This window comes from Penicilliopsis zonata, assembly GCF_001890105.1.
Source record: "Penicilliopsis zonata CBS 506.65 unplaced genomic scaffold ASPZOscaffold_14, whole genome shotgun sequence".
NCBI lineage: Eukaryota > Fungi > Ascomycota > Eurotiomycetes > Eurotiales > Aspergillaceae > Penicilliopsis > Penicilliopsis zonata.
The window spans coordinates 211,777-239,230 of record NW_019208923.1 but is presented as its reverse complement, the minus strand read 5'-3'; the positions used below and the strand labels follow the sequence as shown (position 1 = coordinate 239,230).

The 27,454-nt window shown below is 54.1% G+C and overlaps 8 protein-coding genes across 8 annotated transcripts; 3 read left to right on the top strand and 5 right to left on the bottom strand.

The window, feature by feature from the left end:
* Positions 1–214: 214 nt before the first annotated feature.
* Positions 215–1,970, bottom strand: ASPZODRAFT_764634 (hypothetical protein). Its single transcript, XM_022730088.1, has 5 exons — positions 1,674–1,970; positions 1,540–1,607; positions 1,470–1,475; positions 1,191–1,408; positions 215–1,112 (listed from the first exon to the last, which is right to left on the bottom strand). Exons 1-5 carry the CDS (start codon positions 1,805–1,807, stop codon positions 336–338), a joined length of 1,203 nt encoding a protein of 400 aa, XP_022578797.1. The 5' UTR covers positions 1,808–1,970; the 3' UTR covers positions 215–335.
* A 790-nt stretch (positions 1,971–2,760) lies between these two features.
* On the bottom strand, positions 2,761–3,510 carry ASPZODRAFT_135089 (hypothetical protein). Its single transcript, XM_022723702.1, has one exon. It carries the CDS (start codon positions 3,172–3,174, stop codon positions 3,010–3,012), a length of 165 nt encoding a protein of 54 aa, XP_022578796.1. The 5' UTR covers positions 3,175–3,510; the 3' UTR covers positions 2,761–3,009.
* A 929-nt stretch (positions 3,511–4,439) lies between these two features.
* ASPZODRAFT_144858 (hypothetical protein) lies at positions 4,440–6,397 on the top strand (the record flags this gene model as incomplete). Its single annotated transcript, XM_022725047.1, has 6 exons — positions 4,440–4,522; positions 4,600–4,669; positions 4,768–4,848; positions 4,915–5,265; positions 5,290–5,751; positions 5,816–6,397. 6 exons carry the CDS (start codon positions 4,440–4,442, stop codon positions 6,395–6,397), a joined length of 1,629 nt encoding a protein of 542 aa, XP_022578795.1.
* Positions 6,398–7,565: 1,168 nt separating this feature from the next.
* On the bottom strand, positions 7,566–9,731 carry ASPZODRAFT_135086 (hypothetical protein). Its single transcript, XM_022723701.1, has 2 exons — positions 8,655–9,731; positions 7,566–8,604 (listed from the first exon to the last, which is right to left on the bottom strand). Exons 1-2 carry the CDS (start codon positions 9,328–9,330, stop codon positions 7,664–7,666), a joined length of 1,617 nt encoding a protein of 538 aa, XP_022578794.1. The 5' UTR covers positions 9,331–9,731; the 3' UTR covers positions 7,566–7,663.
* Positions 9,732–10,400: 669 nt separating this feature from the next.
* ASPZODRAFT_144856 (hypothetical protein) lies at positions 10,401–12,990 on the top strand (the record flags this gene model as incomplete). Its single annotated transcript, XM_022725046.1, has 2 exons — positions 10,401–12,563; positions 12,643–12,990. The coding sequence occupies 2 exons, from the start codon at positions 10,401–10,403 to the stop codon at positions 12,988–12,990; spliced, it is 2,511 nt and encodes an 836-aa protein (XP_022578793.1).
* An 804-nt stretch (positions 12,991–13,794) lies between these two features.
* Positions 13,795–16,294, bottom strand: ASPZODRAFT_135084 (hypothetical protein). The gene is made up of 3 exons (XM_022723700.1): positions 15,493–16,294; positions 14,893–15,424; positions 13,795–14,800 (listed from the first exon to the last, which is right to left on the bottom strand). The coding sequence occupies exons 1-3, from the start codon at positions 16,013–16,015 to the stop codon at positions 13,987–13,989; spliced, it is 1,869 nt and encodes a 622-aa protein (XP_022578792.1). The 5' UTR covers positions 16,016–16,294; the 3' UTR covers positions 13,795–13,986.
* Positions 16,295–17,631: 1,337 nt separating this feature from the next.
* ASPZODRAFT_153754 (hypothetical protein) lies at positions 17,632–19,410 on the top strand (the record flags this gene model as incomplete). Its single annotated transcript, XM_022726012.1, has 2 exons — positions 17,632–18,141; positions 18,214–19,410. 2 exons carry the CDS (start codon positions 17,632–17,634, stop codon positions 19,408–19,410), a joined length of 1,707 nt encoding a protein of 568 aa, XP_022578791.1.
* A 201-nt stretch (positions 19,411–19,611) lies between these two features.
* Positions 19,612–27,426, bottom strand: ASPZODRAFT_153753 (hypothetical protein; the record flags this gene model as incomplete). Its single annotated transcript, XM_022726011.1, has 3 exons — positions 19,612–21,098; positions 23,312–24,649; positions 25,299–27,426. The coding sequence occupies 3 exons, from the start codon at positions 27,424–27,426 to the stop codon at positions 19,612–19,614; spliced, it is 4,953 nt and encodes a 1,650-aa protein (XP_022578790.1).
* Positions 27,427–27,454: the final 28 nt, after the last annotated feature.

Sequence of the window (27,454 nt, the reverse complement as noted above, 5' to 3'; positions counted from 1 at the left end):
GTCAGGTCTGGGGCATGTCGTAAGATTCGTCCTGTGCAGAAGAGACCCGTGCTGGCTGCATTCCCTGCGGCATGGTCGCCGTGGCCAGCTCATGGGGGGAATTTGTAGAGAGATAAGGAGGGGGAAAAAAGTTTTTTTTTTTAAAAAAAAAACCAGGGGGTTGAGAAACTTGCGAAGTTCACATCACCAACCGTCAACATACGGATAAATCAGGAAGAATCAAGAACTCTATCAGTGAGCGGGGGAGGGAAGCACTTCGCTCCTTCTATAATAAGCATAATTGAATCGTTCGACGGCGGGAGAGAGAGAGAGAGAGGGAAAAAAAAGCTTCAGGCTTAGGCAGTGCCGGCAGTGGCACCACCCAGCATGCCCTTGACCTGGGCGACGGAATCGGGAGCGTAGCTAGGGGCCATCGAGCCGATGAGGAGGAAGAAGATGAGGAGACCGGCGCCGAGGATGATGGCCTTGCGCTGCGTGGGGCGCTGGGCGCCGTACTCGGCCCAGGCGCGGTTGGCGTGTCCGGCGTACTCCTTGATCTTGTCACCGCCGAGCTTGTAGTAGACGAGGCCGATAAGAGCGATGGAGTAGCCGAAGAACTGGAGGCCGGTGACGGGGGTGTTCCAGATCATCATGGAGGCGACGACGAGGAGGATATCCTTGAGAACACCGCAAAGGGTCATGACCAGGGAGGAAGTCTTGCCGATCAGGAAGACGACGGAGACGTTGAGCAGGAAGGCGACGACGGCGTTAAGAAGTAGGGTCCAGACACCAACGCGGTAGACGTGGTCCATGGTGACGTTGGGCACCTCGATGAAGAGGGCGGTGACACCGTTCATGACGGCGCAGACGGGCGCGAAGTAGTAGAGCGAGACGAGCGGGTCCATCTTGAACTCGGCGGAGCTGAGCAGGCGCTGGACCATGACCAGGCGGGTAGCCTCGAAGACGATACCGCCGAGCTGGAACAGGAAGCCGATCAAGACGAACCTGATCTCACCGAACGAGGCGATGATGACACCAACCACAATGATGGACACGTTCATCAGCACCTTCAGGTTGACCGGCGCCATGCCCATGCCCCAGGTGGCGAACAGGACAGCAACAGGAGTAGTGGCCTGGACGAAGTCAGCTTCTTACTCTTCCTTTTTGCTCTACTCCCCCCCCCCCCCCCGGAAAGAACTCCTCCCACGTACCTTTAGCATCTGGATAAAGGCGACACTCAGATACAGATAGGTGACATTTCCGCAGATCAAACTCAGAGAGAAGAAAAGACCGATGGGAACGATCGCACGCAGATAGACACGTCCGGTCATCTTGACCGTCTTGCGGCCATCGAGCAGGGTAGTCGTCCGCGCCAGAATCTGGGTCATGAAGGTCGCAAAGGCCAAGTGCCATGTTGTTAGAATGATAGCTAGCGAAACGTTAGATCTCGGTGGTATCAAGAGGGAAGAGAGAATAGAATCGGAACATACGGAAACCTAAAGACAGAACGTTAGTCACTCATCATCATTCACTTCTCATATAAGCCATGCAGTGTCTTACGGAATTCAGCGTAGTCGAGGATGTGCTTGTTGAAGAGAATAACGCTGGAACTCAGCGTGATCCAGACCCTAGACCCAGTCAGCTACTCCCGACCACTCCTTTCTGATATATAACAGCGGTAAATGGCGTCTCACGTCACATAGAGGGCGGGATGAAACGCGGCCTTGGGAGGCTCTCTCTTCTCAACCGCGGGGTTGACGGTTGGCAGGGTAGGCTCGGCGCGGGAGACCTCGCCGGAGGTTCTGACCTTCTCGCCGTCGGAACTCATGTTGCGAATGATTCGAGACTGTTCGGAGAGAAAATTCTGGAAGTCGAAAGGTCGCGGCCGGGCAAGGCTGCTTTTGCCGAACGATAACGAGGCCAGGAGGGCGGTCTTAACGGGGAGGGGGGGGTGGGTTGAAAGGATAGTAATAGAATAGAGTACTTTTGTAAAGAAGAAAAAGAAGAAGAAAAGAATGCAAAAGAAGGGAAGCGTAGGTGAAGGAGTGTCGTCTGAGTTGGCTCAAGAATGGTCAGAATGCAGAGGGAAGAGATTCGGATCGGGACTGCAAGACAAGCAAGCGGAGGAGGAGGAGGGGGAAACGGGGTCAAGGGATGGGATGGAATGGAGTACGGATAACACGCACCCCGGTTCAGGTTGTTTTGAATTTCTCTGTGACCGTCAGCGTCCACAACACACAGGAATGAAATAATATTATTATTTATTGTTTAGGGGGAGGCTTGGAGGAGAAGATCCAGGACCCGCCGACCCGCTCAGCAGACAGAGAACGATCGCTTTTGGGTCGCCTTGACTTCCTTGGCTGGGGGCACTGACATTCACGGACTGGACTCCAAGGTGGAATCACAGAGTTTAGGGGCTGGGGGTCGCAGAAGCTTCGAATTTTGAAACGCCTGACGGGGGTTTCAACTCTCGATCGTGCTTTTTGTTTGCCCTTTTTTTCTGGTCTTAATTTTGTGCCGGTTGAGCGGTGGGGGTGAGTGGCTGTTCTTCCACAGGCTGGGATTGCGGCCTGCGTCACTCGTGGCGAGCGGGAGACTCGTACGTGCTACGTAGACACTCTGAGACGGCTTACGAAGGGACCCTTGGAGCAGGTTAAATAGACGGCTGGCATGTACTTCTGACTCGGTACAACTCTCCGGGTACAACCTCAGTGCAGATGTGTTTACCACTATACAGGATACTCCTGAGTAGTAGTGGTAGTAGCTAGTAGCTACCAGCTGGGAAGAGTAACCCGATGCTCCACAGAAGGCCCATGTGTACCTGGAAGGCTGCAAACGTCCGCGGGAAAGGAAGGGTTCTGTCTGTGTGTGTATCACTGTATGGACGTACTATGTACTCCGTAGTATATTCCGTAGTATACTCCGTAGTAAACTGCGTGCCTGAGTGGACTCTATCACTGGAGGATTGGGTTGGCGCCAAATTGAGCAATGATGGCAGCATCCAACGTTATCGTCGAAATCCCCGGCCGCTCATTCGATCTCGCGGGCCCTCTTACGCATGCAGCTGTTAGGCCAAGAATGATGGCGCTTTTTTTTTGTGTTTTTGATTTTTTCTCTTGTCAGTTCGGGCCACTTGTCCAAAGCGTGGTGCTGGTCCCTTGCCGGGTGGAGAATGCGGCGATCGGGAACATCCATCTGACGGTTTGTAGTACTCCGTAGAGACCCATCGTATCCAGAGGACTACCGTGAGCAGACTCGTAATACGGTAAAAATGTATCCCAGACTGGCTTCCAGTAGTCCAGCAGGGCCTTGGATAGCTTGACTAACAGTAACTCCGTCAACACCAGGGTATATCGTATCGGCTCACCTCCCCGACATCAAGCTTTTTTTTGCGTCTGGTTGCACCCAGCACTCGGAGTAGCGATCATCCATTGATTGCACCGCGCTCTGATCTCCCAGACATTGCCTTGTTGAGACGACTGCGGCGAGGACAATTACTGATCAGTGGACCCTGTCCCATTCGTATGTCTGTGGGTTTTCCAGGGCTCTCGCTGAAGATCGTTTATGAGAGAGAGACAGAGGAAATTATTGAGGCCGCCCATCCTCCTTAATTTGGAACGCCTGCGAGGCAACGTGTCTGTCGGTTGTAAGACGTCGGTGGCGTGGCCATGGATTATTGTCAAAATCAATCGGACGGACTCATCGAGTGCTCCGACCCCATCCATCCTTTAGGGCAAATAATCTTGAGGAAATCAGGAAGATAACGATCTGTGTACTTGGTATTTATCAACTAACTAACTAGTAGTTAGTTGGCTACTCCGTAGTTGCCAGTACGGAGTAAACAAAGTACTCCGTACTTCTAGGGAGTCATAATTGCCGACGGATGGATAGGAAGGATAGGTAGCTGTACAATGGAAAGTAGGCAGCTAGCTAATTGCCAATAATACCTAACAATTACGAAAGTAATTGCTCGATCGATAGGCAACTCCTAAGGCACCAGGAGTAATTAGTTAAACTAGTCCTTCGTACAAGACGCAAACGAAGCCATCTCACATTCTTCCTTGTCGTACCAGGCTGGAGCCTGGAGGGAGAGCTGCTAGCGGCCCTGCCAGGAACGTGTCTTGGTCGTCAAATCAAGACTTACCAGAGGCCTCCGTGCTCTAGAATCATTTGCTTGTGTTCGAGAACCAAAGCGTCCAATATCCGTGTTACACCCCCTTTTAGAGTAGTGTTTGGCCGCGAGCGTCGGAAGGTAAATTTGAAACAGGCACACAAAATCCCCACAGGCTCTGCTGCTCGTCACGTTCTCCCGACAGATAGACAAAGTTACCTCCACCTTGACACTTCCACCGCTTCACCTCCTTTCCCGCCACCCCTCCTCTCCTCCTCCTCCTCCTCCTCCTCCTCCTCCTTCCCTCGACTTCTTCTTCTGCAGTTGTCTGCAGTCTTTTTCCTTTTCTATGCTGAGCCTCGCCCGCAAGACTCTTAATCGCGTTCCAAGCTTTCAGGATCTTCTCCAAGGCAGGATGTCCCACCCCGATATGTAAGTCAGGTGGCGGTGACAGACAGACAAGACAAGCTGAACCATCCAACTAATCAACCATCTCCTCTCTTGATCAGTTCCGTCGATGTTCTCGTCATCGGTGCAGGCCCAACTGGCTTGGGTGCTGCAAAGCGATTGAACCAGATCGTATGCTTGCTTTTCCCCCTCCGCGCGGAGAATTATCCCTCCCCTCCCCCCACCCTCCCGTGGTGGCAGGTGAATAACCGTTTGGAAAAAAATTATAGAATGGACCTTCATGGTTGATCCTCGACTCCAATGAGATCCCCGGTGGTCTGGCTTCTACCGATGTCACCCCCGAAGGCTTCGTACGCCCCCCCCCCCATGTGAACTATGATTGAGCGATAAGTCTTGCAAGCTAACAATGCTTGCAGCTCTACGATGTCGGTGGCCACGTTATTTTCTCCCACTACAAGTACTTCGATGACTGCCTCAACGAGGCCCTGCCCAAGAAGGATGACTGGTACGACCACCAGCGCATCTCCTACGTCCGTTGCCAGGAACAGTGGGTGCCGTACCCCTTCCAGAACAACATCTCCATGCTTCCCAAGGAGGAGCAGGTGAAGTGTATCGATGGCTTGATCGATGCCGCGCTCGAGGCCCGTGTCTCCAACACCAAGCCCCAGAACTTTGACGAGTGGATCGTCCGCATGATGGGTACTGGTATCGCCGATCTCTTCATGAGACCTTACAACTACAAGGTTTGGGCTGTGCCCACAACCAAGGTAAGATATTACCTGTCTACCTAGCTAGCATATTCATGGCATCAGCTAATAGCCCATCAGATGCAATGCGCGTGGCTCGGCGAGCGTGTCGCTGCCCCCAACGTCAAAGCCGTGACCACCAACGTCATTCTCCAGAAGACTGCCGGTAACTGGGGTCCGAACGCGACCTTCCGCTTCCCCGCGCACGGCGGTACCGGTGGCATCTGGATTGCCGTTGCCGACACCCTGCCCAAGGAGAAGACCCGTTTCGGTGACAAGGGCAAGGTTGTCAAGGTCAACGCTAACCAGAAGACCGTGGTGCTGCAGGATGGCACCACGATCGGCTACGGAAAGCTCGTCTCCACCATGTCTGTCGACTTCCTCGCCGAGCAGATGGGCGACCAGGAGCTCGTTGGTCTGACCAAGCAGCTCTTCTACTCCTCCACCCACGTCATCGGCGTTGGTATCCGTGGCAGCCGTCCTGACAGAATCGGCGACAAGTGCTGGGTGAGTAATTTTCTTTTATCAAGAACTTCTCAGCTAGAGCTTTGCTAACCATACCACTCACTAGCTCTACTTCCCCGAGGACAACTGCCCCTTCTACCGCGCGACCATTTTCTCCAACTACTCTCCCTACAACCAGCCGGAGAAGTCGAAGAAGCTGGCCACGCAGCAGCTGGCCAACGGATCCAAGCCCGCGACCACGGAGCCCCAGGAGGGCCCTTACTGGTCGATCATGCTGGAGGTGTCCGAGTCGTCGATGAAGCCCGTCAACCACGAGACGCTGCTGGCGGACTGCATCCAGGGTCTAGTCAACACGGAGATGCTGCGTCCCACGGACGAGATCGTGTCGACCTACCACCGCCGCTTCGACCACGGCTACCCGACCCCCTCGCTCGAGCGTGAAGGCGCGCTGACCCAGATCCTGCCCAAGCTCCAGGAGAAGGGCATCTGGTCGCGTGGCCGCTTCGGCTCCTGGCGCTACGAGGTCGGCAACCAGGACCACTCGTTCATGCTGGGTGTCGAGGCTGTCGACAACATCGTCAACGGCGCCGTCGAGCTCACCCTCAACTACCCCGACTTCGTCAACGGCCGCCAGAACACGGAACGCCGTCTTGTTGACGGTGCCCAGCTGTTTGCCAAGGGTGCTTGATAGACCTTTTTTTTCTATTTCTTTTTTTTCCTTTTGTCTAACCAAATCACGAGTTAACTATTTAGATAAAATCCGTTTAATAGAATGTGGATACCAAATTTTGGACTCAATCTATCGTAGTCCGGTTGATCTATACTATACTATCGCCGGACGGTATAAAACATCGTAGTAACCAACCTATATACCCTCTATATTGACTTGAAAGGTTTATGATGAGAAGTCGTCAACGCTAATTTCTGTTGCTGTGTTCGTTGACCTCGCCGCTCAGTGAGAGGCGAGTAGCATGCCATGCTACTTGATATTCCAAGGCGAAAGAGATACTCCAAATTTTTTATTCCCCAGCAATACCAGCATTAGCAGCCAGTCTAATAATTACTAATAACAGCCGACTAGAAGGTAAAGAATCGGCAATTAGGTACCCAAGACGATGGAATTACTGCACCACACCAAGTGGGCGTGTTAGAGCTGCGCACACAGGCAATCTTCAAGAGCGACGATATCTGCATCTGAAGCGATGACTGGAAGCAGCTCTCGCCTGAAACTTGCGGCCTCCAAATGTATCTTCGACTGCTGTATCTACAATCGCTTGGATCATGGGATGACTGATGACTACCTTGGCCTGAGAGGACCCCCAAGACCAGTACCGGTATGACGCTGGAGCAATTCTCTGCTACCCTCAAGAGGAAGCATTTCACAATAGGGAAGGAGTGGGGATTGTTTCTGGGAATGTCTGTCTGTAACACAACTTATACTCCTAATTTACTTTGTCTATTCACTAGTTAGTCTTGTTTTCTTTTTTCTATTTAAATATATACACTAGTAGCTCTTATAAAAGTAGATTCTAATGAATTGAGCATCAAAAGCTGGCTATTATATTAATAGTCTTTTATTCTATAGTATAATGACAGATAAGACATTCTCCATAAATAAAAATAGTCTGTGGCACAGCATTGCATTGCGTTGCAGGATATCCTATTATTTATATTTACCCTGATATAGGAGTAAGCAGAGTCCCACTAACTAGTAATCAGTAATTCCTCTATGCTTTTATTCAAGATAAGAAATTCCATGGTTCATGGTGGATATATCGTAGATCAGGCCAGGCACGTCGTGTTTCTTTCCGTTTGCGGATGGTCTCAAGTTCGATCTACAGAGCCAATATCGAGTTGACAGAATGGATTTCATTTTTTTCAGTTTCCCATGGAGGCTAGTCCTAGGTTATCCTAAGTCTCAAGTATGATACTGTAAGCATATCAGAATACCGAATCACTGAACCCCAAATATCCCGGCAAACTCCGAGTTGAACATCATCTCGTCTTCCTGTTCCTCGGCATCTACACTTGCGATAAGACGGTCGTAAAGAACCATAAAACCGGCGGCCGCCAAGGCAAGGCGATCGGGATCTGTCCTGGACAGCAGACAGCCAGATGAACCGGGGAGGTTGTGCTCAACTTGAGATCCACTGGGTTGGCCGACGCTATCAAAACGGTCATTGGTCTCGACTTCAGCAATGCCTGGGAGATCACCGCGGGGATCGATGTTTTCCTTGTTATCAAAATAATAGTTGCTTTCAACTTCAGAGTCAGTTGAGAGTTGACGGTGGTGAAAAGCACCATTGACTCCCACAGTCCGAGGAAGGGTGGGGGGGTATTGACCGCACGGGTCAATGTTTTCCTTGTTATCAAAATAATCATCGACCTCCGTAACTTCAGGATTGGTAGTTTCCACGTGGCAGAGAAAATCACCAGTGTTCATGGCTGCAGTTGCTCTATCCTGTCTCTTGGCAGTACTTCTAGGAAAAATGGGGTAGTACCCATTTTCGGTGGCCTCGTGTTGGCCCGAGAGGTCCATAGGCATTTGCTGACGGGGGAGGAGGCCGTTGTTTGTATGGCCGGCCGCCGAATCGAACGCTGGGTTGCTGTTTTCTGAGCCAACTCGAATGGTCTGCGTATTCCACTGGGAATAAGGGCAAGATGATCCAACTTCTCCAGAAGGATCATTGGCAAACCTGGTCCTTTCAAAGCTCGTGGGAAAATACAGCCTTGACGCATTGCGGGAAAGAACAGACTCCATCGATGACTGGACCCGGTTGCCCTGCATCGAGAGACCGGCCATCTCGGAGTCCGAAGCAGAGTATCCTGGGACGAAACTCTGATTCCAAGGCATTTTCACAATTTCAAAGATACTACCGCTATGGCCTGCAGGATCTGATCCAGGGTTAGCCACGTGTAGAGCAAGGCCTTTTTAGGTAAAATACCTAGCTCGTGGTGGTGATGTCTTCGAACAACCAACGCCCAACAGAGAACCTGTAGATTCAAAGACCAATGACCAGATACCAACAATGCGACATCCCCGTGTTCAGACAACCTAAGGGACGATGGATCGCAGATTGCCGTCCAAGACACCCTCGCAGGTGGTAGATGGAAGAGAGGAAAAGCCCTCGAGATTTGTTGCGCGGTCGTGTCAGTGACGCGTGCAGAGAGGGCAAACACATGGTGCTCGATGAAGTCTTTCACAGGAAAAATTTTCACAGATCCTACATTAAACACTTCAGCCTGCCCACTTCCACAACTCTGATCACTGTCTGATGGCTGCTGCAGATTCTTATTGTGAACTAACTCATAGCCAGCAGTCTCCCCCTGAAGAAATGAAGCACGCCCCTCGCGACACTCGGTATATGACTCTTGCTGGCTGACAACAGACTCGAAATCGTCATCTGAATCTGCCTCGGAGCCTGGCACTTCGGGCGAAGATGAATTCTCGGAGGAATAGAACGAACCAAAAAACCGGGCGTCATCCTCGTCGCTGTCCGGGCCTCCCAGGCTCAGTCGTTCGAAGGGAGTAACCACGCTGTAGCGAAGCAGTGCTCGCTCTACCGCGCACTGTATGTCCTCCTGTGTCAGCCAAATGCTAGTCGCTGGTGACCGAATCATTATCGTTCTGGCTTGTACATAAGGGAGCTGACGAGTATCTCAGAGCAGCCAGTGTACGACCGAACCGGCCAAAAACGCTTCTCTCGCCCATTTCTCTTCAATCCCAATCAACCCTATACCAAGCAAGAGCGAGGAGGCACAGGCTGCTGTCGTCTGGAAGGAACGACCGCTTCTGTCGGTTCCTGTGGTGGACATTTGCACTCTCAATCCCTATAATATATACGCCTTAGAGTAAATGTATATATATGTGTACTTGAGGTATAGCTATACCTGGGCAATGGGATCCCTTAGATTACTCTCTGTTCTGTTATTTTTAGGAGAGCCTCTGGATGCCTTTTCCCAGTGAGGCTCAGTCACAGTAGGCAGCCGCCATCAGCCGAGAATAGCCACCAGATGTACCGCGGGCGAATGTCATCATCAAGAAGGGATCTTCCTGGACACCCTTGGTCGAGAGTACGTATGTGTGTGCGTGTGTAGGTGGTGGTAATAGTGGTGATGGTGGGATGCTGCGTTGGCAGGCGTAGAAAAAAAAAGCGGGTGGCAGAGCAGCCCCTAAAGGCAGGACGTCTGGCCAAGGAGTAACAGTAACAGCCCGTCCTCTCCTCCTCTCCTCCAGCAGCAGCAGCAGCAGCTCTGCAAACCTCCGCCGTCACCCCCGTCCGACCTCTCTCATACCCCTATCGAAGCGATCGTCGAACCTTCTCTGACTGTTCTTTTTTGACCGTTCTGTTTTAGCCTCGTTCTGTGCCTGTGTTATTTCGATCGGAGCCTCTTCCACCGACCCTCCTCTCACTCGCTCGATCGGGGTATACCATGCCTCCACGCTCGCTGCGATCGCCGCCATAGTCTGTCGGCATTCGTTTCGAGTCTCCTGTCGAGTCCTCTGCCGCTGAGACTTACAAGGGAGCTTTTCTCAGGCGCTCTGGTGGTGTTTTCGCTGGCGACGCGACGGACTCTTCTCTGACCTCCGCAATTTGCACGCAAGAAACCAACCCCCCTCCTTTCCGCCCCCTCCCCCTCTTCATCCTACACCACTACGGTCGTCGGTCGTGAACGATAAATAGCTCGCCATGGACGGAGATCTTAGTCTGTCTCAGTCCTTGGGGGGTCTTCGGATTGCAAATCCGGATGACTCTTCGCTGCACTCGTCCGATGACGCGGCAACGTTCCCTCCCGTGCCCGCGGAGGAATCGACGCCTTCACAACCACTGACTGTCCAAGACCCCGCTCCTCCCCAACTGCCACCGCTCACACTGTCGTCAAATGATGAGGATCGAAGTGCTGTGTTGTCCTCAGATCCTGTGGACTCGCACGCTGGCGATAGCGGCAGCAGCAGCAACAACAACAGTCGGAACCCAGTGTCCTACGCCGCCTATCCAGACACGCAAAACACCGCACCGTATGCCACCTATAACACCACACAGAACACCGGTCGCCCGCTGTCCGTTATATTTTCCAACGGTTCTTCCTCTACTCTTGCCGCCCGTGAAGGTTCGTATCGGATCCGTACAGACTCGGCTGCCTCGTCCGCGTCGGAAAGCTTGGCACGTGCTGAGTCTCGAGGCGGCTCAGCTGCCTTCCAGGCGGGCGTTCCGGTCAGGGATAATAGTCACAGCGATCGATCCTACCGAGGGACGCACTTCCCTGCAGGTAACGGACCCATGGTGATGCGGCAGCCCTCGCGGGCCCACGCTCGCCCCGGAGGTGCGTCGCAGTTGCAGGGCTCCCCATATACGATGGAGAACGGCCCACCGGCTAGCAGTGAGGAATGGCAGGATCGTGGTGCTGCCGTGGCCGTCAAGCAGGAGCTTGATGCAAACGGGAAGCCTGTCTCTCGCTTCATCAAAAAGGGTGTGCGGGACTTTTCCTTTGGTCAAACGCTTGGAGAAGGCTCCTACAGCACCGTGGTCTTCGCCACGGACCGTCAGACACTCAAAGAATACGCCATCAAAATTCTCGACAAGCGACACATCATCAAGGAGAAGAAGGTTAAATACGTCAACATCGAGAAGGATACCCTCAATCGACTGACGGAACACCCGGGCGTCGTACGGCTGTATTATACCTTTCAAGATGAGCGGTCGCTCTACTTTGTTCTAGATCTATGCAAAGGAGGAGAGCTCCTCGGCGTGCTGAAACGGATGACCACGTTCGATGAGGAGTGTGCCCAGTTCTACGGTGCCCAGATCCTCGACGCAATCGACTACATGCATAAATGTGGCGTCATCCATCGCGACTTGAAACCGGAAAACGTCCTCTTGGACAGCCAGATGTACATTAAAATCACCGATTTTGGTACGGCCAAGATTCTCAAAAGCGCTCCCCGACCGGACGAAAACAAGAATGGCATGCCCGCACTCGATGCCGCCGGCTTTCCGGAGGAAGAACGAGCAAGCTCCTTTGTGGGGACGGCAGAGTACGTTAGCCCGGAGCTGCTCACGGACAAGAATGCCTGCAAGGCCAGCGACCTGTGGGCCTTTGGGTGTATCATCTACCAACTCCTCGCCGGTCGCCCTCCATTCAAAGCGGGGAATGAGTACCAAACGTTTCAAAAGATCGTCGCTCTCGACTATGAATTTCCCATCGGCTTTCCCCTGGTCGCTCGTGACCTGGTGGAAAGACTACTAGTCCTGGACCCGGCACGACGGCTCCCCATCGAGCATATCAAGAACCACGAGTTCTTCAGCGGCATAACCTGGGGGCCTGACCTATGGAAACGAAAGGCGCCCCGTTTAAAGGCCTATGTCCCCCCTCCCCGCGAGCCAATTAAACTGAACGGCAACAATGGCGACAGCTTCCCTCCTAGCATCTCTACGGCCCCCTCGAATGCACCCAAGGCCGCCGCCTCACGACAGCTACCGCGAGTCGTCACCGAGCTTCCACCTCCCAGTCAGCTGGATATTGAATGGTCGCCGGTGCTCACTAAATCCAATGAACGCATTCTGAAGCTCGGCAATCTCATGGTGACCTCGTCCCCGGCCGCGCATAGCCCTGCCTCGAGGAATAGCAACGGGGAGTACGAGACCCCCAAGAAGTTTTCGCGGTTTTTCGGCGGCAGTGCTAGCAAGAAGCGCCAGCGCTTGGTGATGGTCACTTCATCTGCGCGGATTATCATCGCTGCAGCTGGGGGGGAGGAGAAGAAGGCGAAGCTGGAGGTCTCTCTTCTGGCGCCTGGTGTGCAATACCGCAGTGTTACAGACTCCAAGGGGTTTTCGTCGTGGATCGTGGATACGGTAAGAACGAATTTTCTTCAATGTCAAAGCATATTATCTAGTCATGGGGTTCATGTTCTTACTTTTCTTTTTGAATCAGCGCGAGAAACATTTTGTCTTCGAAGACGCCAAACCATCGTCCAGCAACATTGGAGCCACCGCCCTGTCCACGCAAGAATGGCTGGACACACTAGACCGGTCCCGCGAGATTGGTCTGTCGCAGCAGGCTGGTGGATCGTATTCCGCAGACGAAGCGTTTCGCGACCTCTCCTCCGGTCTCTCCAGCCAAACCACGACGCTTGACCGCAGCTCCGACATGCAGACGGAGAACACATCAGTCGGGCGGGCAACGCTCGTCAAGAACCAAGGGGGGGATTCGGAGTCAATGAAGGGGAAGAAACGATTCAGCAGACGCCATTCCAAGAACGGCCTTGCTGCAGTGTTCTAGTCATTTTCATCAAAGACCACCCCCCTTCAAATTCCAATGCTACTCTCACACCAGAGCGGATTCGTTTCTCCTACCTACCGGGTCCAGCTCTTGCCATCCTCAACTCCTCTTTTTCCTTTGTGGGTTTCATGGAGTTTCTCAGCACTTTTCTCGAACTGCATTATCTCTGTTTTGCAACGATGAGCGTGTTTTTGAAGAGATTGCCGCATTTAGATCGGAGGGAGCAATGCATTTCTTTATTTCCATTTGTCTTCTCTGTGATCATCCTTTTTTTTCGTTTCCCTTTCCTCGCTGTCACTTGTGTTTTTTCCCCTCCAGCCTCTCGAAGATCGTTCCCACAAAGTGACTCGCTTCGGTTCTTCTTTGCTATCATCTTCCATCCATCCTATATCCCCTTTGTTCTACGTCCCCAATCTGACTGACCAGCCAAACACCTCGACTTTTTCTTCTCCGGATCTGTTCTTCATTCCTGTCACATAGCTTTCGTTTTCTTTTCTTCTTCTTTTCCTCTTTCACGTTCACTTTTTCGTGGTCAGATAGTGGCTTACTCTTGCTCCTCATAATCTCCTCCTAGGCTCCATCTCCCCCTTGACCTTTTCTGTCATCCCCCCTACTCTTAATTCCAGCCACATAACATATTTTTACTTCTCTTGCTTATCACCGGCAAATGTGATAGATAGAATAGTCTCGTTCAGCCTGCTAGCAGTCTGACTTGAATCATTCTAGGTTATTCAATTCATTACCAGTAGAACCTCTGGTTCTGGTTAACTAGTTACTAATAGGGGCCTAATGATGTAAAATGTATCTCTCGGAGCTTTCCATTCAAAATGTACTTTTTAGCTAATTATTGGTCCTGACCTTAGGTATCATAAATCGTCTATCCATAAGAGATCCAACGCCGACCGAAATACAAACACACACATGTAAATAAATAAACAAACATATATATATATTAAGGGCTGAAATTGAGAAGAGAAAGGGGAAGTTGTTGAAAGCTTATATAAACAGCCAATCGATGCGGGAATCGCCCAATTCCTGGATCCAGTTGAAGTCATCCAAGAAGGCGGAGGTGGAGGAAGAGCTGATGGTGGAAACGGGCGAGTCAGGAGAAGCGGGTAGGTGGTGGTGGCGCTGGGAATCCTGTTTTTGCCACATGATGCTGAGGACCCAGGCGGCGTTGTTGACGTTGACGCTGCTCATGGCGCGGTAGAGGGCGTTGAGGCGTTGGAGGACGATGGCGCGGTGGGATGGGTGGCGGCACTCTGCGCCCGCGATGAAGGTGGGCCAGATGAGGCCCTTGAAGTGCGGGTCCGTTTCGCCGATGGCGGTGAGGTGGTAGACGAGTTCGTTGGCAATCAGGGCGTGGTCGGCGGGCAGGGCGAAGCCGATGCCGCAGTAGGCGCTGGTGAAGACCCGGCTGACGTACAGGTATACGGCGGCCTTGTAGGCGGCTGCCAGGGCGATGCGTGGCGACAGGTCGGCCAGGTAGAGGCAATGCTGCATGCCCTCGGCCCAGGGGATGGGCTCGAAGGCTTTGATATGGTCCAGAAGGGCTCTGGGCGACTTGAGAGACGCGGCTCCGGCGGGCGCGAACGACGAGGAAAACACAAACGTTGGCCGTACGTGCAGGCTGTCTTCCGAGTCTGAGTACCACTGCGTGTGGACGAAAAAGATCACTTCGAGTAGATAGGCCGGACATCCGACCCAGGAGGTCTCTTCGAGGCGTCGCAGCATCGGCCCGGTCGACGCGGAATAGAAGGGTTTTGAAAGAGCTCCAGGTCGGGCAAGGGTGGATCCCATAATCTCGAGGCTAGCTCTTTGGTCAGTCTGGATGAAAAAGAGAGAGAGAGAGAGAGAGAGAGAGAGAGAGAGAGAGAGGCCAAAGCAGAGGGTAATACTTACAGCAGACAGCCGTCTGTGACGAAGGTGTCTAATCCATCAATTAAGCTCCGGTGGTGTCCTATCTGCTGTCTATTTTTGAGCAACTTTTTCGCCCCTTCCAGGTGACATTTCCAGGCGCCGCTGCCGGATTCAAAGGCATCCAGGACAGCAAGGACAAGAATCGCTGCTACGGTTCGGTCATCATTTTGTAGTAGAGGATCGCGGAGATCCTGAGACAGCTGGCGAAGAGCACGGTGCTTGAGACTCAAGAAATGTTCATAGACCTGCGAAACGGGCTTCCGAGATATGACGTTTGCCACGACACTGTCGAAATCAGACTGGAGCAGCGATCTTCCAGCCGGGCTGGGATTGTTCGAGGGTGTCCACGGCAAAGAGGGCAGGTCTCCATTTGCGACAAGCGCATAGTGCACGGCTCCCGTGGCTGTCAGGGAGTATGCCAGCACGGGGGATTCGCCTATTAAAGTGATCAGATCGAGATACGGGTTCTTCACGTTGGGATAAAGAGCGAAAATGCCCACAACAGATTGGCTGTCTGGAGCGGGGAAAAACAGCAGTCAGTAATTGCCATGCGGAAGCTCAGAAGAAAGTCTGGTCTCTTACAATGGGAGAGATAGAACCTGGAAAGTGGACTGAAATCCTTGAACAGAGGATCGATCAAGCTTCTCGGCGCAGGTGTATAGTTCGGCTGATGATAGGCCGAAGGAATATCGGGGAGCTCAACAGCCACTTCTTCAGAGTCGAAGAAGCCGGAAGATTCATCGAGAAAAGCCGTAGTCGGAAGCAGACAAGAGCCAGCATTCCGAGGCACCCCTGGTGTGAGACTGTCTCGGCTTGCCGCGGTGAGAATGATCTCAGTAGTCGGAGCAAGGCTATCTTTGCTGCTGCCCTGCGAGGAGCCCATCGTGGTGTTGGAGGCCGTGTCCTTCACACCGGGGTTGGTCTCTATATCATCGAAGCTCCGGCCCATCATCTTCCCCCGGCTGGCAACACCACCCTTGACCCAAACCAAGGGCTTCTGATAACCGAGACACTCTTTGCCTGCATCCCGACATTTCCGACAGGTCGGGAGCCCGTTGTCACAGATGATGCGCCGGCGACGGCAGGTATAGCAGCCTTTTGTCATTGCTGACGGACCCGCAAGAGTAAGGAAATCGCCGAATTCAATAGAACCAAGTCGTTCCAGACGTCTGCGCAGAAAGGGCGCTCTCCATCCTCGACGAGGGTCAGGAAGTAACGGGAGCGTGTGTCAGTAGCGGGCTTCGCCGATTCATTGCGCTACGTCAAGCAACGCGGGACTTCAGGGCGAAGACACGACGGTCATGACGGTTAATTTGGAGAGAGACAAGCGAGTGATCGAGGGGAAAAAAGAAAAGCAAACCTCTGCGAGAGGCGAGAATGATCGCTGACTGCTGCAGAAGCACCTGCAGTGCAGTGGGGAGCGACGATGACACAGAAATTAGTCAGCAGATAAGAGTCTCGTCACATGATGGCTGGCATGTGATCATCTCGCTTTCGCGCTAAGCCGGATCGGAGCTATCGATCGATGCTGAAGTCCTCTGTATGAAGAGATAGACAGTCCACAGTTTGTACAGACTCTACAGACTCACAGAGCACAGCAGTCTGTACGTAGTGGAATGCAAAGTACAGACAAGCTCGATCTCTACCTTTTACTGGCTCTCTAGGTTGTACAATCTCATACTGGAGTACATTTGAATGGAGTCAAACTGATGTGAACCATCACAACGTCTTATTCAGAGTAAGTCATGCTATTTTACTCTAAATATCCTATTCTGACGGCCTCTTAGAAACTATTGGGAGTGTTTCTCCAGTAGCTTTGTCCTTTGTATGGAGTACTTACAGTGTACTCCGTATCATCCGTATACGGTGGATCCTCATACTCATAGGCTGACAACTGGAGCTGCTGCAACAAACCGACCACTCTTAGCGAGGAGCAGCTGAGTCAAGCGTCAAGCGTCAAGAGGTAAGTTGTTGACCATAGCTCAGTATTATTATTGGGCGATATACTGATCTGATCCACAGTTCAGCGCTGATACGGAGGACAGAGCACGGAGTACTTGGTAGGCCTCCAGTAGGCCAAACGGACTGAGCATACCACCTACCTGGGGACTTCACAAAGACCATGGGCTTAGAACAAACCTATTGACGATTTTCTCAGTCACCCAGAGTCAGGTAGAAGACAAACCAACGCAGAGAAGAGGCGAAGGGGGGGCTTTGGTGGGCGCTAGGTTTTGTCCTAAGCGGGAGGCTCAGCTTCTCCTGCACGCTGGACGCCACTCGCCATCTTGCCAACGAGTGGGAATTTCCCTGCTTTTTTTATCAGGGCTATTATTTACCTACAAGCAGAGCACTGCTACTCCCCGAGGGCGCTTCACAGCCACTTTTTCCCTCTGTCTATCGATAACGCCCCGAAAAAACCGGTGTGTCCACTGTCCGCTGTCTGCGTCCGCCCTCCGGTCTCCATCGTTGCGGGGGTCTGTCGCGCTCCTTTTTCCGACCCGTAAACAATCCCCTCACGGTCTGTTTCTGATCTTTGGTTTTTAATGTCTGTCGCTACTTTGCTGACGACCTGTTTCAGGGGTTAGATGACGGGTCAGACTCTTTGATATCGAACGTTGGGTTTGCGACGCCTGATGATCATCCCCCTGTGCGGCGATGCCGACCGACTCGCTCCCCATCCGCAGCAGGAGCAGCAACAACAATAAATATTATTCTGTCGATATGGTTTCTCAGGCTCCTGCGACAGGTCGCTCTGTGCCTGTGCCCACCGCTCCTTCTGTGACTACGCGTCACTCCCATAGCGGCCGCCGTCATCGCTCGGGTCGCTCGCTCCACGGCGGTGCGTCGCACCAGGTACAGAACGATTTCCCCATCTTCTCGCACACGGGCGATGTCGAGATCCTCATCCGCGTGCATGGTCAGGAACGGCGGTACCTGCTGCACCGGTTGATCTTGACGCAATGCTCGGGATTCTTCGAGGCCAGTACCAGCGAAGAATGGTCGAGGCCACCACTCCCCGTCGGGCGCGAGCTGCGAACCGGCCCCAGCCACTCCAAGCCCGATGTCTCGTCGTCGAGACTCAGTGAGGACGGTTCGATGTCGGCCGGATCGACGCTGGTGCCTTCCGAGATCAATAATGGACCGGCTCCGGTCGCCGGGGGAAAAAGGTGGCGGTACGAGTTAGATTGGGAGAGTAAGGCGGCGGACGAGGAACCGATTCTGGTCCAGAAGGTGGGTCACATCGAGAATATAGTTATATACAATTCATTTTTTTTTTATCTTGAGCTGACGCTCTCTGTTCAGCCAGTGAGCCCGACCGCCGTTTTGGGAGCGGAATTTGCACACGTCCCGCCGTCAATGACCAAACCGTCGGCTCTGCAAGCAGGTTTCTTCAGATCCATGGCCACCCGGGCCGGGATGCAGTCCGTCTTGCATCTCTCACAGTCGGCAACCATCGAGGAGGTGAATGTGGACCCGCTCATTCGCGACTACGACAACCTCTTCCGTCTCTTCTACAACTACCCACCAGTCCTGAATAGCGTCAACATCGCCACCGCGTACGCAGAATGCAAGTCGCTGCTCGCTCTGGCAGACATGTACGACGCCCTGCCTGTGACGGGGCCCCGGGTCGACCACCACCTGCTGGGCTTTGGCTCGCGGCTGTTCAAGCAGATTGCCAAATACCCGCCCAGCTACCTCAAGCTGGGGTACCTGGCGCGCAGCAGGGTGATCTTCTCCGAAGCCCTGATCCACGTCGTCGGACAGTGGCCCGCCGCCCTGCCGCACCTTCGCAGCAACGGCACATATTCGCCGATCCCGAACTCAGTGCTTGATTTGATCGAAGACAAGGTGGACGATCTGGAGGACCTCAAGGCGCGTGTGGAGTCCAAACTCTTCCGACTCACCCTGACCACCTCGCGCGGGGAGCGCGTCAACCCTGCCAACGCCTATCTAGACTGGCTGGCCGTCTCCCTCTTTCGCCAGTGGCTGGTGGACAGCACGACACCCCCGCCGCCCTCGATCCTCAAATCGACACAACCACCCCCACCGCTGGAGACTGCTTCTGCTGTTTCTGCTTCATCTGCGGCCAATGCGGCCAGTACTCCCACCGGCAACGCGCCCGGCCACCACCGCTCCCAAGAGTCCACGTCAAGGCTCCTCCGCCCTCCCGCGCCGCCTCCCAACTCTTCCGCCCGGGTCTTCCGCCTACTGGGCTCATCCTCGACGCAGGCCTACCTCTCCCATGAGGAGCTCAAGAAGTTCCTCAAGACACACCCGACCCCGTCGTCCGACTCTCTGTACTCGCGCGATGTGCTCAAGCGGTTCGAGCGCAAGATGGACGAGATCAAGCGGCTGGCCCGCGAGATCGTCAAGCCTCTCATGCGCAACTTTCTCGAACTAGATCTCAAGGGACCCGGTGGTGCCGAACCAGGTGCCGAGGGGGCCTCGTTGCCCTATTTGACCTGTACGAGGGTTGAGGATGAAGATTTACCTTGGTGATTTTTTTTTCTGGGTTTTTTCTTTCATCGAGTTTTTTAACGTATGACTCTTTGATACCCTTCTATGCCTGTCACGACTTTTATGATTCCATATACCCTTGCCTATTTGTATTTCCAGTTTTATCTCCACTTGATGAATGTTCATAATAATACATGATATGAGAATTAAGTACCTAGGTAGTCAAGAAAAGAATCTTATCCCCTAATTACTTCCAATAACTTCCATCCCACCCATATACCCCCTCAACACCTCCGGGATGACCACAACCCCCCGCTCAGCATCCCACCCGTTCTCCAAGATCGCAGCCAGGACGCGCGGCACAGCCACCGCCGTCCCGTTCACGGTATGCGGGAACCGGGACTCCTGGATCCCCCCCGTTCCGCCGCGGACGCGTGTCCCCAGCCGACGAGACTGGTAATCCGTGCAGATGGACGCGGAGGTGACTTCCCCCCAGGCAGATTCGAGGTCTGCCCCGCGCAGCCGCGAGGGGAAGAGCGCCTCGATATCGCGTTTACGGCTGGCGCTGGCGCCCAGGTCGGCGGTTGGCATCTCCAGGATACGACAGGGGAGGCCTAGCGAGGTGAGGATCTCGGTTTGGATGTCTAGAAGCTCGGCGAAGAGGTCATCTGATGAGATGGTAGCGGAAGATGGAGATGATGAAGAGGAAGATGATGCTCCGGTGGTAGGATTGTTGTCGGTAGCATTGTCTGCCCACGCGAACAGTTCTACCTTGGTAAACTCATGCACGCGGTACAGGCCTTTGGTGTCGACGCCGCGAGAACCCGCCTCGGCGCGGTAGCAGCGGCTGGAGCCGACGAGTCTAAGGGGTAGTCTCGCCGCATCGACCTCCTGGCCGGCCAGCATGGAGGCCAGGGGGATCTCGGCGGTGGCGGTCAGCGAGCGTGACGGGCGGGCCTGGCGATCTCGTTCAGACTGCTCGATGGACCAGATCTGCTGCTCGTTGTTCTGGTCGCGCGGCTGGAAGCCACACGCCTCCGCGACGTACGAGTATACCAACGAGGGCGGGGAGACGACCGTCCAGCCGCGCCGGCGCGCCACGCCCAGCGCATACTGCACCAGTGCCTGTTCCAGCAGGGCCCCCTCGTTGACGAGGAAGTACCAACCCCATCCGGAGCTGGCGGCGGCGCTGGTGAAATCGATCAGCCCGAGCGTCGTGCCGATATGCACGTGGGAGCGGGTCAGGTCCGGCGGGCGTGACACCCATTCCGGAGGATGCTGTGGGTTATAGTTGATGTGACCGATGAGGGTGGGCTGGTCGCCGACAGGAGTCTGCGGGGAGGAGAGGTTTGGCAGCGCGAACGCCAGCCGCTGGATCTCCTCCGTACACGCGGTCATCCTGGTCTTCATGGCCGCCGAGGCCTCCTTCAGCCCTTGTGCTTCGGCGCGCAGGGCCGACAGTTCTCCTTCTCCTGCAGCATCCCCGCACGCCGCCAGCTTGGCGATCGATTTTCCTAGCTCCTTTATCCGCGAGCGGGGTGCCTTCAGGTCGTAGTCGAGCTGGCGAGCCTCCTCGGATAGCTGCTGGATCTTGGCCGGGTACTCGGCGTGCAGAGGGTAGTTCCGGTCGACGCAATTGCTCGCGTACAGCTCGGCGTTCTGGCGGATGTGCTTGATGTTGGGGGTCGGTTTCGGTGCGGTCGGGGGTCGTAAGACGTCGCGGCGGCCGACTGACGAGGAGAAATTGCGACCGAGCCATGGACGCGAGACGCGGCAGCTGGCACACACGTAGGATGCCATGACTCAAAAATACTGGATTCGCACCCAGGGAGTGCTCGGCGTGCAATAATGAGAAGTAACCTGGAAGCTCTCGTCAGGGAGGGGAGGTTGGGATGGTTTTCCCGTCACCGCCTCACTTTCCCCCTTTAGGTAGATTGTTATTCCGCGTATGTATATAATCTGGTATGACAGAATACCAATTAAATGATAATTTGCAGTGAGCTCTATCCAAATTGCTCGAATCCAGTACAAGATGTGGAAAAATCATCTAAAAACCAAAAAGAAACAACTAGATCATGCCAGAATCGTCATCAGAATGTCGTCGTATCTTAAGAGAAAGGGAACTATCTACAGCCCCAGCTTGTGCTTTTTGATTCTGGTTGCAAGGCCGGCGATGACTAGAACAGCAGACACCAGGGTTGCCCAGAGGGGGATTCCCAGGGTACTCAGGTTGTAGGAGGTCTGCGTGGCGGCCACGACGGTGGCCAGCTCGAGGAGAATCAGCACGTACCCAGACCAGCGGTGGTACTTGTAGATACGCTTGCCGTTGTCGACACTACCCAGAACCAAGCGGGGGAAGAAGTACTGGACGACGCCGACTAGCGACTGCAGCACAATGACAATGTAGGTGATGAGGCCTAGACGGCCATGGGGAGAGGTGAACCGAGCGTGGTCGCCCTTGTTGATCTCGATGATGACGAAGGCAGCGATGAAGGCCACAACACTGAATCCCTGGAACGCGTAGTGATAACGGGTGCCGACAAACTTCTGGTGCGGCGTCGCTGTCGGTTGTAGGACGAGGGTGCCTTGCACCTGGAGCAGGATGGCGGCCGAGTTGAGCACCTACTCACACCGTGAATCAGCAACCGGACCATCCCATGTGTCCCAAGTATTACCCCCCAAACTCACTGGATGGGGAGAGAAGAAGATCAGCGGATGAGAGAAAATCCCTGACCAGACCAGCGCCGTCATCTAGTTTGTATCTTATCAGCCTTTTCCCGTCCTGTCCAGCTTCGAGGGGAACCAACAATCAAGATCCCGGCCTGAGCGACTGCAGCACTTCCTACAATCGTCAGCATGGCCTCTCTAAGCCTTCCACTCACTCCTCATACTTACCTGAGAAGAGGTTTCGCCAGGTTGGCTCCCCTTGTCTCTGCACGACGTGCTCCGGGGCCGCCAGCAACGGTGCCTGCTCATTGTCGACGCTGTTGGGCTGAGCTGAAGCCATAGTGTTTTTTTATCCTTTTATCTAATTCTCCAAGAGAAAACGAGACAGAAAGATAGAACAAAAAAGAGAGAGGGGGCCCTGTCTTAAAAGAGAGGGGAGAGTGTGCCAATGACGATGTCGCCATTACTACGACTAATTTCTAAAGCAAACAGAACAACTTCAGCTTCAGCTTCCCCTCCTCCCCCTGACAACCCCCTTTGATTGTATCCCAGCAGATGCCCGGTTACATCGCCAAACAAGCCAAAAGTCGATTCATTTGCTGTTGGAGGAGCTAAGTACTTGGTTTTGCAGCAGCCAGGCATGCAGAATTGCCACAGAATGAAGAGCAAGGGTTTTGGGGGATCCCTTTCAACCCCCTCAATTCCCTGCAGACTGAATCTCCACCGTTACATCTCTTGAATGCTAGACTCTCTTAGCTGACAGGCCGATCAATCTAGCCGCCGCCGGTTCGAACACAGTGACGCGTCCAGGGCGTCCCCTGGCCCGGTTCAAGATACGCTATCGGCAGGCATCCAATGGGAAACTTGGCTAGGATTACTTCGACTACATAAGATGATGAGCTCAGCAGGGTATACAGTCAATATTTCGTCAATCAATACAGAAAGAAGGCATCTCATGCCACAATTCTGCGAAGATTACCTTCAAAAACTCGGAATAAACGCTGACATCGAGCTACTAGCGAACAAGTAAAGAAACAAAGAATTCATTCTCTATGCTTTACCAACTGTCTCGAGTGCTATCCATAGAACCGTCTATGTCTTGATCAGATGCTTGAACAGCTTGTCGAGATAATACGCCGACTGCTTGGGGTACCGCGTTTTCTCTTCCGACTCAAAGTCGATAAACGTCACACCAAACCGGTCACTAAACCCAGCCGCCCATTCTAATTTGTCAGTATAGCATTTGGAGAGAGAGAGGGAGGGAGAGGGAAAATACCCCAGTTATCGGTAAAAGTCCAGGCAAAGTACGACCGGATATCGACGCCGTCTTCCTTGACAGCGCGCGCCAGGTTGCCGACGTACCCTTCGAAGAAGCCGATGCGGAAGGTATCATTGAGGACGTCGGGCGTGGGCGCCGTCTCGCCCTTGGCCGTGCATCCGTTCTCCGTCACGTAGATGGGGGTCTGGTAGCGTTTCCAGATCCAGTTGAGCAGCTTGCGGAAGGCCCATGGCGAGCGGCGCAGCCACTGCGTGTCGCTCTCGTCGCCGCGTGACACCCCCTGCTTGTTCTCGTCAAACACCTCGATGTTTCCCTTGTGGTCGTTGATGTCTGCGGGTTCGGTCCGATGCCGCACAAAGAACGCGGTGTACGAGTTCATCCCGTAGAAGTCGGAGCTGCCCAGCACCAGCCGGGACTCCTCTGCCGTGAAGTGCGGCAGCCGGTCGCCCAGCTGCGCCCGCATCGACGCCGGGTAGTCGCCCGTACGATACACCGGATCAGCGAACCAGGCAATCTCGAACTCGCGCGCCCTCTCTGCCGCCTCCTGGTCCAGCGGATCGGCCTCATCCCACGGCTCCGACCAGTTGCCATGCAGCGTGATCCCGATCGTGCCCTGCTGCGCGGGCTGGAACTCGTCGCGGTACATCTTCACAACGTGCCCATGCGAGACCAGCTCCGTATGGGCCACGATGAACGGCTCCGTCGATGAGTCGCCCTCCTCGTTGCGCTCCCGGAAGGACGACCGTCCCGGTGCGTGCACCCCCGCCGCATACCCGGCCAGCGTGTACACCCCAGGCTCGTTGTACGTGATCCAGTGCTTGACCCGGTCGCCGAACCGCTCAAAGCACACCCGCGCGTACCGCACAAAGTCCCGCGTGTACGCCGTCTGGTCCAGCATCCCGCCGTACCGGTCCTCCAGCGCCTGCGGCGTATCCCAGTGGAAAAGCGTCACGAACGGGGTGATCCCGTTCCGCAGCAGCTCGTCGATGAACGCCGAGTAGAACTGGATTCCGGCCTCGTTCACACCGTCCTCGTGGCCTCCCAGCGGGATGATCCGCGACCACGACAGCGAAAACCGGTACGCATTCACCCCGTACGATTTCATCAGCGCCACGTCCTCCTTGTACAGCTCGTACGCCCGCACCGCCTCGTCCGCGTTGCTGCCGTCCTTGACCTTGCCCGCCGTGTGTCCAAAGGTATCCCAGATCGATGGGCCCTTGCCGTCCTTGTTCCACGCCCCTTCCACCTGCGCCGCCGCAGTCGCGTACCCGTGCCAGAAATCGCTGCGCAGGCTGCCCTGCAGGTCGCGGACAGCTTCTAGATCCATCGTCGGGTCTCAGTCGTTTGGCACAATGTTTCTTGGGAGGTTTCAACACCGATTCAAAGGGATGTAAAGACAAAATATGAATATGCTTCCTTTTTTTTTTCAAGAAAATAAAAAAAAAAGCACTACATGTCAGAAACAACAAGCTGGCAAACAAATATCCCACATCAGCCAAGTCTTAACGCTGTATGTAATCCGAGAGACCCTTGGATTCGGGTAAATAACAGACCTTGAATTTATCCAGGGTTCGGCCCCCCTCCCATCCTGTGGTTTTTGATTGAACCATTCTACCCGGAATTATTGCCCATGCCTGAGGGAATAAAGCCGCGGTACTTGCTGGATAATAATAATGAGGGGCTGGCGGGGTACTGAATCATATTGCAAGCAGTCAATTCAGCTTACGGGGACGACCTACTACGGGAGTAGTATCTACTCTGTGCATAGGTAAGCTATGGCAGACACAATTTGAAAAAGCGAAGCTATGTTTTGTTTATACTCCAGGTCAGAAGATACTATTCTAATGATCCTTTGATATACCTCGCTATCACTCTGGCGCCTTGATATTGTAGACCCCGATCTTGCCCTCGATCTGAACCCTGGGTCCATCTTGAGGAAAACAAATGACCGTCTTGACCCCCAGATCTGACTGAACAACCACACACCCGACGATCTTCCCATTCTCCCAGCTAAAGTCCAACTGGAAGCCTCCCCGGGCCCGAACCCCGCGGAGGGAGCCTGTGCTCCACGCGCGGGGGCATGCCGGGAGAAGCTTGATCAGGCCCTCCTCGTGGGATTGGACCAGCATCTCCAGCACCCCTGCGCCGCCGCCGAAGTTCCCATCGATCTGGAAGGGCGGATGGCTATCTAGTAGGTTCGGGAGCGTCGACTGCGCCAGCAGCAGGTCCAGGTGCCGCGCGCATTCCTCAGCCGCCAGCAGCCGGGCATGTAGGTTCACCAACCAGGCCCGGCTCCAGCCCGTATGTCCGCCGCCATGGCTGGCGCGCCGGTGGAGAACGACGGCGCAGGCTTTGGCAAGCGCAGGGGTCGTCTCTGGGGTGATGGTATGGCCGGGATGGAGAGCCCACAGGTGAGATGTATGCCGGTGGCCCGGTTCGACTTCAGCGTAATCGGCGGCCCATTCCTGGAGTTGACCAAACGAGCCGATCTTCATTGGAGACAGTCGTTGCCGGGTTTTCTGTACATTGGGAAGAAGGTCATTCTCGAGGCCTAAAACCTGACTGCAATTGATAAAGGCAGTCAAGACCGCATGGACAATTTGTATATCGATCGCGGATCCTTCACAGAGCACCCCCTTCTGTCCGTTTACGTCGTAGAATGTGTTTTCCGGTGACAGCGACGGGTTCGTCACCAGGTATTCTCCGGAGCTGTCTTCGATGAGAAAGTCGAGGAGAAACTCTACACAACCCCGCAGGACGGGGAATAGTCGCTGCAGAAAGGACTCGTTCCCCGTGAAGCGGAAGTGCTCCCAAATATGGACACACAGCCAGGCACCACCTAGGGGCCACAGAGTGGCCGGCATCCAGCTATCCAAGGGATCAGTATCAGCCCAGATATCGGTGTTATGATGAGCCGCCCAGCCGCGACAGCCGTACATCTTTTGCGCGGTGATCTTGCCCCGTTCAGCCATTCGTTCCAGATGGCAGAAGAGCGGCATCTCGCACTCGGACAGGTTACCGACATTTGCCGGCCAATAGTTCATCTGGGTGTTGATATTGATCGTGAATCTACAGCCCCAGGCGGGATGGAAAGACGGGTTCCAGAGTCCTTGCAGGTTCGCTGGAAGAGGCTTGGATCCATCCCGGCTACATGAGATCAATAGGTACCGGCTGTAGTTGTGATACAATGCCACTAGTCCAGGATCTCGAGATTCTTTGAGTCGCTGATCAGTCGCAATATGGGACGAGTCCGGGGTTAAGTTCAAGCTCAGGCGGCCGTACAGGGACTGGTAGTCTCGCATGTGGCGAGTCCAGAGTTTGTCAACTGGAAATTGAAGAGCTGCTTTCACCTCGTCCAAAGCTGCTTTTTCAATGTCCTTTTGTCGGAACGTCGTCTGGGCTGCAAGAAGCACGAGAGAATTGCGACTGCGCACGACCAGGCTGTCTCCAATCCTCGTGATCTGGCCCTCGCCATCTTCACACCTCACACCGACCACGCAGCAAGCTCGGTTACTATCCTTGCCACCGGGGGTGATTTGCATGGTGATGGTATTCTCGGTGGCAACAACGTCGTCCAGAAACTCATTGGTCTCATATTCGAGTTCGCTAAGACGGTTCACACGCACCACAAACTCCGCCGGTCTCGATGACTTTATCCGGATGGCGAGAACACCATCTGGATAGCTTGCAATGACCTCTCGCTCAAAAGTGGCGCCATCATACTCGTACTGGACATGAGCGGCACTTTGATCCAGGTTCAATGATCGTCGGTACCCGGTAGCTCGGTCCAGCGAATGACCAAAATCTAGGAACAGGTGTCCCAGCGGTTCGTAGTACCGCTGGCTCGTAGGGCTCGCAAAGAATGCCAACCTCACTAGCTTTTCCGCCTCGGCGTGGTTCCCGTCTCGGATCAGCTGCCGCAGACGTGTCAAATACTGCGCGGCGTCCCGTGGGGTACGACTCTGGGGGCCCCCATACCACACAGAGTCCTCATTGAGCTGAAGCATTTCCGTGTCGATTCGGCCATAGACCATGGCCCCCAGGCGGCCGTTGCCCACTGGCAGGGCTTCATCCCAGATCTTTGCTGGCTGCTGATACCAGAGTTCCGACATGGCTGCATTCCCAATATCTGTCGAGGAT

Coding starts and splice junctions, on each gene's coding strand:
- ASPZODRAFT_764634 (XM_022730088.1), bottom strand. CDS start 1,807: ATGAGTTCCGACGGCGAGAAGGTCAGAACCTCCGGCGAGGTCTCCCGC. Junction 1,608..1,673: donor CATCCCGCCCTCTATGTGAC/GTGAGACGCCAT, acceptor GACTGGGTCTAG/GGTCTGGATCACGCTGAGTT. Junction 1,113..1,190: donor CCTTTATCCAGATGCTAAAG/GTACGTGGGAGG, acceptor GACTTCGTCCAG/GCCACTACTCCTGTTGCTGT.
- ASPZODRAFT_135089 (XM_022723702.1), bottom strand. CDS start 3,174: ATGGATGTTCCCGATCGCCGCATTCTCCACCCGGCAAGGGACCAGCAC.
- ASPZODRAFT_135086 (XM_022723701.1), bottom strand. CDS start 9,330: ATGATTCGGTCACCAGCGACTAGCATTTGGCTGACACAGGAGGACATA. Junction 8,605..8,654: donor ACATCACCACCACGAGCTAG/GTATTTTACCTA, acceptor ACCCTGGATCAG/ATCCTGCAGGCCATAGCGGT.
- ASPZODRAFT_135084 (XM_022723700.1), bottom strand. CDS start 16,015: ATGACAAAAGGCTGCTATACCTGCCGTCGCCGGCGCATCATCTGTGAC. Junction 15,425..15,492: donor CAGGTTCTATCTCTCCCATT/GTAAGAGACCAG, acceptor TCCCCGCTCCAG/ACAGCCAATCTGTTGTGGGC. Junction 14,801..14,892: donor GTCACAGACGGCTGTCTGCT/GTAAGTATTACC, acceptor CCAAAGAGCTAG/CCTCGAGATTATGGGATCCA.